This window comes from Danio aesculapii, chromosome 7, assembly GCF_903798145.1.
Source record: "Danio aesculapii chromosome 7, fDanAes4.1, whole genome shotgun sequence".
Lineage (NCBI taxonomy): Eukaryota > Metazoa > Chordata > Actinopteri > Cypriniformes > Danionidae > Danio > Danio aesculapii.
Window position 1 is genome coordinate 53,199,731 of NC_079441.1, and position 12,620 is coordinate 53,212,350.

The 12,620-nt window shown below is 38.9% G+C and overlaps 1 protein-coding gene across 4 annotated transcripts in view; it reads left to right on the top strand.

Moving 5' to 3' along the window:
* cbfa2t3 (CBFA2/RUNX1 partner transcriptional co-repressor 3) overlaps positions 1-10,459 on the top strand; it is an 86,741-nt gene extending 76,282 nt beyond the window's left edge. For all 4 annotated transcript variants that reach the window (XM_056462161.1, XM_056462160.1, XM_056462163.1 and 1 more), the window contains 2 exons: positions 2,637-2,827; positions 5,275-10,459. In XM_056462161.1, coding sequence (XP_056318136.1) covers positions 2,637-2,827; positions 5,275-5,613 — 530 coding nt within the window. In that variant the 3' untranslated portion in view covers positions 5,614-10,459. The remainder of the gene's footprint in view (positions 1-2,636; positions 2,828-5,274) is intronic.
* Positions 10,460-12,620: the final 2,161 nt, after the last annotated feature.

Consider the following 12,620-nt stretch of genomic DNA (forward strand, 5'->3'; position numbering starts at 1 on the left):
CCTTTGAAAAGAATGCAAGAGAATAGAAAAGAAAAGAAAAAAACCTTGAAAAGTGACATATCCCTGTGGGATTAAAACGTTAATATTGCCGCCCCATATTTTCCATTATGTGCCAATTGCTCAAGCATCTGCTCCCAGGTCTCCTTGATAAAAATTAATTAAATTTGCAACTAATTTTAGTGGTGCATGCTCCGAGTCTGATTAAGCAGTCTAGTGTTTTCAAAGATACAGAGAAATTGGCGAGAACCAAAAAGATGAAGAGAAAGCAAAGAAAAAAAGTGAGGAATGAAGGAAGAGACAGGATGAAAAAAATGAGGAGATGTGTGTGTGGGAGGTGCGGAGAGAACAAACTGAATACTAACTAGCTTTCCAGCTGAGACAGTAGTGATGTAGATTTGAAAACACACACACACACACACACGCACGCACACACACACACACGCACGCACACACACACACACACAGTCAGTAGCCTGAGGCATAACTCTATGGAGAATTAAATGGAGGGTTGTGTTATGACAGATATTTATGACTGAGCTCCTCACAACCAGCTTTCTAGAGTAAACACACTATGGGGCAAAGAGTGTAGAGCCCAGACATATGAAAAATTTGCAGTAAGAATGAGTGTGTACACCCCCTGCAGCACAACACATGCGTTCACAAAGCACGTAAAATCCTGACAGATTCAGAAATCCTCCACATATTGTCTAAATCATAAACCAACAAAACAGTACGTCTACTCAAATCTAATGAGCTACATTGTTGTCTCTTTGCTATACCGTTTGAGGCAGTGTCAATTTATAAACGGAACTTCATAAGTCACTATTTTTAAAGATTTTACATAGGCAGACCATATGAGAATTAACAATTGATTCCAAGTGTGCTTTCACATCTGTGGTTCGGTTTATTTGGTCCAGGTCCAGACCAAGGGCATCAAATGATACACTGTAGCATTTTTCTGTGGTTTTGGTTTCTTTCACTGATTGTTCTAGTCTGAACCAGTTGAAGCTATCCAAAATGCAGTCATGTGACAACATCCACATCACTCATTTTCCCGATGTGTCATTGAATGAATTCCCTCAACTACTTTTAGATTGGTCAGAATTAGCATGCGCTAATATAACTCCCAAAAGTGGAGAGATGACTGCAATAGCTGACTGTATATTATAAAATTTGATTGTATCACTTCAGACAAACTATAATTTTCTAGAATTAAGTGTGGATACAGCTTGATTTAATACACTTCAAACCAGTAACTTCACAAATGTGTCTGTGAGTTAGCATGGAGCTGTTGCTAGAGCACTGTAAACAAATACTTGCCCTCATCCCATTATACAGAGTTCAGCTAACTACGGAGTTGTTGTGGATCACCACAAACAAACAGCTCATATGTTCATTTTAAAAGTCTACCGAAACCGCCTCACATCTCTAACCAGGTCTTGGTATGCTTGTTTGGCCCACTTTTGATGGACTTAAGTGTGATTGAAACATTCACACATGGCCAAATGAATCACACCAAATGGGAAAAAGAATTCTAGTACAATTGAACCAAAATAAACGAGGCAGGTGTGAAGCACCACAAAAATATGGTTGTTAAGGTCTACTTATATATATATCCCTTTATTAATCTGGGGGCGCCACACCGGAAAGAACCAACTCCAACTTATCGAGCATATGTTTTACGCAACGGATTTTTTCAGCAGGGGTGGGACTAGGAAACAAAACAGAACGGAAATAACTAAAGATATGATGTTAGGTTGGACATGTCTTTAGGTTGGAATGAGTATAAATAAAGATATGTTGGTCAAAAATAATGATCGTTCAACTTGCTGACTAACACTAAGCATATATAAAGCATACATGTACAATACGTGTACAATAATTTTCTAATCTTAAAACAGCCTGCTAATGTATATGTATTTTAACACACTGCTTGTCAAACGCTACATGCAACGCTACATTACATTTAGCTAAAAATAATCATTTAAGGCAGCATGTGTGGCAGTCTGTGCCTTAAAATGAGGTTAAGGTCACCTGGCTCACTAGGTTTTGGTGCTTATGTTAAACGTTAACATTAAAAAAAGGCCAGGGAAAGACATTGCAGCGCAAGGAACTCTAATGTTCAGAGTACTAATGAGTCAGGTGTTAGATTTCTATTTTAGAAAACACCCATATATGCTCACACCTGCTTGTCCTGAAAACAAACGGATATACGCACACATATTTACTCACAAATAAAGACATTTGTGGAACAAGAAGTCACACTGGTTTACCTTCAAAATAGAGTGATTCAGCCTCAGTAATGAAGCCATGCATATCATCCTGCTATTATCCATAAATGTGAAAAATATGATCTATTGAATCATATATGCTATTAGTTAAATAAATAGGCAAGCTTGTGAACAACCTTTTAAGATGTCTACTGCCTATCAACACTGAAAATAATTGTCGTTTGTGTGAATGATGAATAACTTATTTTTTCTGACGGAATGTTTTAAATCTTAAATGATGTACATCTGTTTAGACAGATGAAACAAGCTTTGAGTGCCTCAATAAAGGATGTTGAGCAGAACAGCAGTGGTCTGCTGGGATAAAGTCTTACTTTGTTCCTCTTGATATTTCTTCCCCATTTTCAGAGGAGGCAGTAAATGAGGTGAAGAGGCAGGCTATGTCAGAGCTGCAGAAGGCAGTATCAGATGCTGAGAGGAAAGCTCACGAGATGATCTCTGCTGAACGCTCCAAGATGGAGAGAGCTTTGGCGGAGGCTAAGAGACAGGCCTCTGAAGACGCGCTGACAGTCATTAACCAGCAGGAGGACTCTAGTGAGGTAAGTTTTGAATAAGTGTCTAGCATATTGACATACAGGCGTTGGACATTGAAACTGAAACACTGGACAATTTAGTGTTGGAGGTTTCAAGGATGAATTAAGACCAGCACGGTGGGCAATCTTCTCTTATTTCACATGGCCACCACTTTAAAACACGAAAGCGAGGCTATGGTGGGAAGAAACCCGGAAGTGTAGGATAAGCACTGTAAACTTGCAACAACATGCTGTGTACTACAAACCTTCAGCTGTTGCTGCGATTTCAAAATATAGATATGGTGTAAACATCACTTTAATATCATTCAGTTCAGTGTAATTTAAACAATTAAAAGCATATTAGGAATCAAACAACATCACAATCTCTTTAAGAGGAATACGCCCAAGTGTCCTCCTAGGCTTCAGTTCATGGCAGCAGGTAAACACTGTGGGGACGCTTCCCTGCTTCAGCCTTTGTAACCCGTTGAGCGATAAACAATGCAATCCTCTGTAGCACACCCTCGTTTTTTCTGTAACAGTGTTGTCCCGGTACTGAGATCCATTACTCCATTTCCGCTAACATTTAAGCGCCGCTGAGCACGTTCTTAAACAGCTGATTTGCCATAGTATTCACCAGTGCTCAACAGAAATGACTGTGATTGGCCGTGAAGGTCATCAGTATACCACTCTTCACAGACTGCAAACACAGATAGACGGACATTGGAGTGTTTTAAAATCGTGAAGATCAGTCGATTCATCAGCGGATCGCTCATCTGTGTTTGCACTTGGTAAACATCAGTGAAGTGCGGTGAACTGATAACCTTCACCGCCAATCACAGTCATTTCTGTTGAGCATGTGAACACAATGGCAAATCAGCGCTGTTTAACAATGCCATCAACAGTGCTTAAATGTTAATGGGAAATTGACGTTTTTTTTACATTTCAGTACCAACATTTTGTATTGTGACAAGTCTAATATAGTAAAAGAATCAGTCTATTAACTTGAGTTTGATGATTGGCATCTAAAACGTGTGTTTGGGAAAGAAAACGTTAGCCAACTAGTGCCATTTCCCTTAACTTGGCTAAAAATGAGGACTGATATCTCTTTTTATTTTCAAAATTCATTCAGAACGGACCTTTGGGTCACCTGGAAGGCAGTGAAATTATAAATTTGTGTCGCTTTCTCTTCGCTGATAAGATATACAGCCAAGTACACAACCGTCTTGTGTCACTCAGGCGATACTTCCGGGTTTCTTCCCACCGCAGCCTCGATTTCGCGGTTTAAAATGGCAGCCTCGTGAAATCAGTCTATTGATTGCACATTCCACCATTAAGAGAAGAGTGTGAAGATTAATAGCACAGTTTTGCTTAAAATATTAAAGTGCACACAACATTACAGTGTGTGTGACATCAGGGGCATAGCAAGCGGGGGGGACGGGGGGATATGCCCCCCTAACTTTTAGAGCCAGAAAATTTAGAAACAGGTGATTAATAGTTATATAAACGTAAACTTTTGATTCTCTTTCAGTTGTCCCCTCACTTTTAAAATGTCCGCTACACACCTGTGTGACATATCACTGTTCAAAAGAGGACTTATTGTCGGTGTCCATCTCGCCGGAGCATCTGTGACCAAGACAGCAGGCCTTTGTAATGTATCAAGAGCAAAGTTGAAAGTAAAAGTAAAGCTGAACATCTGCCATGGCCTGCACAGTCACCAGACCACAACATTATTGAGCCACTTTAGGGTGTTTTGGAGGAGCGAGTCAGGAAACATTTTCCTTCAAGACCGAGATTGGTGACCCTTGCCCTACATCATGCTAATGAATTACTGTGGTCTAAAATCAGGCGTTTAGTTTCATTGTCCAACCCCATTGTCCAAAAAAGTGGGCTGTAATTGTATAATGCTTATTTTGGCAAAGGCAGTAGTCATCCAGGTGTTCCATGCACACAGAATATTCACATATTACACTGTGCATAATGTACAGAATAGTACAATAGTATTAGATGATAGAGAGCCATACATGAGTGATGGTGTAGGTTGTAATTCTGGGAGTTTTAGACAGGTTTCCGCTCTGACCCCCTTCCCCAGTTTAAGACTGCATTCTGGAGTATTCGGTCGCCCAAGGCAAAACTGGGTTACCCTCTTACTTCACTGTGGGCCTCTAAGCTTTTGGCACAATGGATTTCTTACCACTTGTCCCCCCACTTACTATCCCGTGATAATGTGTCTCATAAACAATGTTGAGGAAAGTAACGTGTGTAACTTCTTTAAAAAAGTAACTATACTTCATAGTAACTATACTTTATACTTTAAGTTATAGGGCTGTTCAATATGATAATATATATACATCTTACAGACAAAATAAAAACTAAAGTACTGTAAAGTGTGTTTAAATACACTGTTTTTATGGCAAAGGTATTGAAATCTGCTGGCATGGCAATCATTACAGTTCTCGTCTGTGTCTGTTCCTCAGAGCTGTTGGAACTGTGGTCGCAAGGCTAGCGAGACATGCAGCGGATGCAACACTGCGCGCTACTGTGGCTCTTTCTGTCAGCACAAGGACTGGGAGAAACACCATCATGTATGCGGCCAGGGTCTGCCTAGCAGTAGCGGTGTGCCACTTGGGACACCATCTACCACCTCCACCTCATCCAGCGCTCCCCCAACACACTCTGAGAGCACTACCCCAGGCCCCCTTTCCCTGGCTGGGCAAACCAGCAGTGGCGGCAGTCCTAAGGAAGCAAGCTCCAGCAGTGTTTCTCGCTCAACCACTCCAGCAACACCTGCTCTGATGGATTCCTCATCCCGCTGACTAATGAACCCCTAACCCCTGCCCAGCCACGCCTACTGCTGCTACAGCATCCTTCATCCAAAACAAGCTGAGGAAGCGCCACCATACTTAACCCTCCTCTTGAAATGAACTAAGGCAACCTGGCTTTCATGTCTACGTTAAGCTCTTGTTTTTTAATCACCAAAAAAAACCCACCAAGGCTCAGATTCTTTCAAAAAAAGGTCTACTGTGCTTACTTCACCATGAGCAGGGTCTATTATTCTGGATGCCACTGAGAAAGCCAGGAAATACGTATAGTTACATGTCACATGTTTGATTCATGTACACAGCATACAATTTACACCCTTTAATTGAGGTGTGCTCTGTGTGAATTGGGGTGGCACCATTCTCTGAACTTGTTTTGTCCTAGGTGGGACTAAACACATTTCCTTTAGTTTGACAGGTAGCCATTACTGCGGGATGTCAATAATGGACAAGAGTACGTTCCCACTCAGAATAGCTTCCATCACAGAGCTACTTCCTCACAACATGACATATTGCATTGCATTTTCTGGCTTTAATTAAAACAAAAGAAAAGTCCAAAAAATCCAAAAGAAGTAACGATGATAAGAAGAATAAAACCTGTTAACTACCTTGCTAGCGAGCCAAGAAAATCTACACCAGACTCACCTCTCTGTACTGACGTGAACCCAAATGAATTTTAAGTGAAAAAAAAGAACATGATCCAAACCTTTTTATTACACTGCCAAAGTTACTAAGAAGCACTCATCTTGTAACCAAACGCAAACAACTTCACCTCCTCAGCAGTAAAGCCAGCCCAGAGTTCCACAGGCTGTGGAGAGGTGGCATTGTGACTAGACACTCAAACGTTCACTGTGCCCACTATGCTGCCCTCTCAGATAATGGAACATAGACTTTAGCCCGGATCCATGTCTATGACTATGTAGGGTCGTACCTGGGACGTTACAAAGCACGTTACCCAATCCGCCACAAAGAGAAATGACAAGAAAGCGAAGGCAAGGATGAGTAAACAAAGATGGATTGGCCTCAAAAGGAAAGACAAATGGCAACGGAACTGCCAAAAACCTCATTGGATTGTACACTAAGAATGAGCCTTTTCTTCTGAAACACTTTCGTTTGGTTTTTCCTAAAGCTTACTGAATGCTGAGACATTTCATTTTGTTGTACGATTTCACACTCCCTCATTTTCCAAAGCATGACAAGACTGTAGAGTCTCACGAGACTGGCATAAACTTGGTTCTCTTTTCTCTCGCTCTTTCTACCTCCCCCCATCTCCTGTATGTTCATCCCTTTTTGTCTCCTGACAGAACCTTTGAGCAGATATCCACGAAGGGATCAAACGTTGCTTGTAGATATTTCTTTCTGTTTCTGGATGTCTCTGTCTTCAATATCTGCTTGTGTGCGTACTCGGAACGCACTTCTTTCTTTGTCTTTTAGGTTTCAGCCAAACGTTGGACAGAAAAAGACACTCTAACAGGAGAGAAGCTGTGTTGTACCTATTGTTCGATTTGTTGTATCAATATTGATGATGAGAATCCTCATGTAGAATATTTTATATTGCTCGCATTGTAAGACAGTGAGAGAACGGAGGTGCAATACGAAAAGAGAATTCAGCTACTGAATGGAACCTCAGAAACAGCCCTTAGGGTACGTTATAATATAAATATACATATAAATATATCTAAAATTACCACAGTAAATTAATGTGAATGTACATAGTATTTAAAAAGAGGTCCAAAAATGAGTTTGCCAAATAACAGAATCCTTCAAAATATAATGTTTAGAATTTAATTTCTCTCCATTTAATATTTTTTGTCTGAATGATCATTTTACAATGTCTGTTGTAACAGAAAAAAGAAAAGAGGTGCTCACATCACTGCTTGTGTAGATTACTGCCAGAGGACACTGCTGAGGGCATTATTGCAGCCATAAGTGTGTTGAATCAAACGACATCGCTTTAACAACACGCCAAAACCACAACAGACTGACCTAACTCGCCCTGCGGAGAAGATCCCAGACTGGGATTTGGGAGGGAAGCCACTAGAATCTGTGTGAAACATTGCCATCCTTTGGGCCAAAGTGTCACTGCAGTGGTTTGATGTGTAATTTGCACACACAAACATAAAAAGCACGCACACACGCCTTTGAGTATCCAAGTGTCTGACACCAGAATCCATGATGGTTTTGCTTAAGCACCTAGATTATACTTTGGACATCAGGTTGCCATCCAACAAAACACCAAACATAACCCATGTCAAATGTAAACTGGATAAAAATCACTGGAGGTTGGTGTGTGTGTGTCAAGCGAGTTGATCACAGTGTTGATATTTTTAAAGGTCACTCATGAAGGCAGTTGCAATGAACAGGAGTAGTACCCCTCAAGAGTAAAAATACTTGCGAGTAGTTGTGAGTTTGCCAGCCGCTTTCCTTGTAGGCCTGTTTACAGCCTTTATTTTGGTCACTTACAAATTAGCTTATAACCGAAATGACATGTTTTGCTGAGGCGTACCTCTGATATGGACCAAACTTTAAAGGCCTGTTTGTCGCTCTATTTCTAAGTCTATTTTGGTCTTGCTTTACGCATGAGGTGGGCTGAAGGTTTAATTTATTACACAGCATATGTGAATGATCTATTTTTTTTATTGTATTTTTAAAGTAATATATAAATTCATCCACCAAACATTAGCAAGTAAGTCTCTCTCTCTCTCTCTTCCACCATTTGAGCAGGTTTTTAAAAGAACCGTCCTTTCTTTCCCTACTAGCTACCTCCTGTAATCAAATCCAAGACCGTATGTGCGTGGAGATCAAAAACACTAGCAGACATGCAAATCTATCATTCTGCTCAAGCTACACAAGACAATTTAGCATAGAAAGAAACAGGACATCAAATGTATGATTCTCATGTGTGTGTTTTAGCATTTAAGAAGCTAATTTTGTCTTAGTCGTGTTTCTTTTATGGGCTATTAAACAAGATATACTAAAAAAAAAAACTCTTCATAGAAGTACATAAAGATTGAACTCTTGTTGTACTGTTGAAATAATTATCATTAGTTCTCAAGATTCTCTTCAAACTGTTGATCTAAGATTACTTCAGTGTGCCTGACTGTAGAAAACACCCTGTTGACATTAATGCTCACAATAGCTCCCCTTGTGGCAGGTCTTATAATCGTCATTCTGACACATTCAGAATGCACCGAGTGAAACTGAGCCTGCGTAGATGTACCTGCTTAGAATGTTTTGAACATAAGCATATCTCATAAATATCCAAAACAATAAAAGCACAGACCAAAGTATAACTGCACATACACAGAAGCCGTTTGGACGTCTAAAACAAACAAACAAAAAAAAGCATACAGAATCCAGGTGACAAACTACACCCATAAACCAAAGTGTACAAAATGGCCACGTTGAAAGCACAAGATGACAGTAAACACATCAAGAGATCGGTACTATAATTCCATACCAGGGAAGTGCTTGTTCCTGGCATCCAAAGCATCAGATAAGATTACAAATGCTTCTAACATTTGCTCAAAGATCTCATTGTTGCGAATGCATGTGTGTATGATGGTGATGAAAACAAAAAGAGTAAATGATACTTTCTATTAATAATTTTGCTAAGGAACTTACTTGAATCTCTAGAGCTTTAAAATAACACCACTGGCAAAGTTAAGATAGAGAACTTCCATAGACTCAATATGGAGTTTTGCATGTCTGCTAGTCCAGAACTCATACAATATTTTTGGCCATTGTATTTCTAACCAAAATCTAACCAAAAAACGAGAGCATGCACTGTGTACTGTAATTCTGCTGTTATCCTGAAGTCTGGATTCTGTCAGCAAACCCAAGTTGGGCATCATCTTTGCTCAAAGACTGACATCAGGAGAAAGAGAGAGAGAGAGATTAAAGCTTCACTTTCAGCCAACTAATAAGTAAATGCTAAAGGTTAACTACTCAACAGCTTGGTTTTAGTAATGGCCTGTTTATCAAAGCCTCCTGAAATCATCAGGCATGCGGGAGATTAGCTAAACCAGAGTGCTACCTTGTCAGATTGTCCTACTTCCGTTTCAAAAAGTAGGTAGCACATTTTGATGACGCAATATGCTACCCATCAGATTTTGCAACCGGTGTAAATTTTAATGTGGAGTAGTGTGATATGAAGCTGTAATATCATGCTAATCCCAACCCCAACCTCAGAACCATTCAAATACAGTGTAGGTAGCATAATCTGATGGGTAGGATAAAACGTCAGGACACTGGCTAACCATTTTATGCTGTATTTAGCGACTCAAACAAAATATTCCTGCACATCACTAATGTTATCCAGCCTCACAAATGAAATGTGTTACTTTTTTCATGACTGTATCATCCGTAATGCTAAATGCTAAATGCACACAAGGCTGTAGCTGAAACCTTACACTACTGTAGAAGTGAACATTGCTCAGGCATTAAAGGCGCTCACGATACATGCCGTAACAGCAAGATACACATTTATGTGCTAATAAACACTTGGTTTGATACATTTTAGGCAAACATGACATTGTATTGTGCAATACATTATTACAGGAAAAGGCATTGTTTCAATAGGAAAGGTTGGTGTGTGTTAAAGAAAATGTTTTTGTTTTTCTTTTTTTCTCTTTCAAGGTCCTGTTATCATTCTCTAGACGATGTGAACTGTGCCAGGAGAGTTTTATTTATTTCTTGCATGCTCTTCCCCCCTTTTCGCAATCCCCTCACCCTCTCTTACTGTGCGCTTTGTTGGACATGTGACGCTGTAAACATTCTAAATCAGGTTATTGTCTGTGTTGAGATACGTATCTGTGTAATTAAAAAAGACAGTGAAACATGACTACTCTCCCCATTTATGGTGTTTTTTTAAAACATAAAATACATTCCTTCACAGCATATATGGGTTTTTACAATTTGGAATTTGGGCAGCACGGTGACGCAATGGGTGGAACAATCACCTCACAGCAAGAAGGTCGCTGGTTCGAGCCTTAGCTAGGTCAGTTAGCATTTCCGTGTGGAGTTTGCATGTTCTCCTCGTGTTCGTGTGGGTTTCCTCTGGGTTTCTACCTACTAGGTAGTGCTGTCGCCTCACAGCAAGAAGGTCGCTGGTTTGAGCCTTGGCTCAGTTGGCGTTTCTGTGTGGAATTTGCATGTTCTCCCTGCGTTGGCGTGGGTTTCCTCCGGGTGCTCCGGTTTCCCCCACAGTCTAAAGACATGCGGTACAGGTGAATTGGGTAGGCTAAATTGTCCGTAGTATATGTGTGAGTGAGTGTGTGGATGTTTCCCAGAGATGGGTTGCGGCTGGAAGGGCTTCCGCTGCGTAAAAACATGCTGGATAAGTTGGCGGTTCATTCCACTGTGGCGACTCCTAATTAATAAAGGGACTAAGCCGAAAAGAAAATTAATTAATAATTTGCAATTGATTCTAATTGAATTTTCTGATGTATTCCAGACAGCATAGAACACACACACACACACACACTGAAGAAAAAAAATCAGGCAGTACTTTTATGTATCTTTAATCTCTTTAATATTATTTGTTTTATTTTTTTCAAGTAATAAATTTTAAGTTCAAAACATAGTTAAATATACAGTTGAAGTCAGAATTGTTAGCCCCCCTGAATTATTAGTCCCCCTGTTTATTTTTCCCTCCAATTTCTGTTTAACGGAGAAGATTTTTTCAACACATTTCTAAACATGATAGTTTTAATAACTCATTTCTAATAACTGATTTATTTTATCTTTGCCATGATGACAGTAAATAATATTTGACCAGATATTTTTCAAGACACTTCTATACAGCTTAAAGTGACATTTAAAAGCTTAACGAGTTTAATTAGGTTAACTAGGCAGGTTAGGGTAATTAAGCAAGCTAATGTATAACCATGGTTTGTTCTGTAGACTATCGAAAAAAAATATAGCTTAAAGTAGCTAATATTTTTGACCTTAAAATGGTTTTTAAAAAATTCAAAACTGCTTTTATTCTAGCCGAAATAAAACAAATAAGACTTTCTCCAGAAGAAAAAAAAATGATCAGACATACTGTGAATTTCCTTGCTCTGTTAAACATCATTTGGAAAATATTTTAAAAAGAAAAAAATTCAAAATTCAAAGGGGGGCTAATAATTCTGACTTCAGCTGTAAATGTTTTCGATTAAGAGCTCAACTAGGAAATATTTGTTTTGACCAACGTAAAATGTAAGGTTGTTCACACAGCCTAGTGCATGCGTATTAAACAGAAGCTCAATATGCTTTGTACTTTCATGGACTTAAAAAATATGGTTTAAGGCAAATTATTTATTTTTCATTGGCTTAAGTGATCAAATTTAGATGTGAAACCATTACCCTCATTTTTTTGAATGAACATTTTATGGGATTTATGGGTTTTTGTTTTCATTCATTCATTCATTCATTTTCTTTCTCTTCATTAATCTAGGGTCACCACAGTGGAATGAACTGCCAACTTTACCAGCATTTGTTTTTCACAGCGGATGCCCTTCCAGCTGCAACACATCACTGGGAATAGGGATAGGATGATAATCGGTTTCAAGGTATATCACGGTTTGGAAAAGTCAAAGTTTTAAAACTGCTAAAATTTTCTGTTATATCCATCCTAGGGTATATATAAGTTTTTTTTATGTGTTTTTTATGTTTTGTAAATAAATCTGTGTTTTTGAAGTTAATAAAGACAGCAGAGGTCAACTATTTATTTGAATTATGTAGGCTGACATGTTTACTGTTCCAAAATATTTTAAATGTTGGCTAACATGAAAAATATTGTGTTCAATGGGGGGAAAATTTAATTTAATTTAATTTTACTTATTCCCTTTTAATCATGAAGGCAAAGGGATTTTTTTTGCAGAAATGCTAATTATTTTTATTTCTTAGAATGAAAAATCAACCTTTTGTGGAATAAAACGTTTTTATGGATGTAAACGTTTCTTCATGGAACCGTCAATGCCAATACATAACCTTTCTTTTAAATAATCTTTTGACTGACT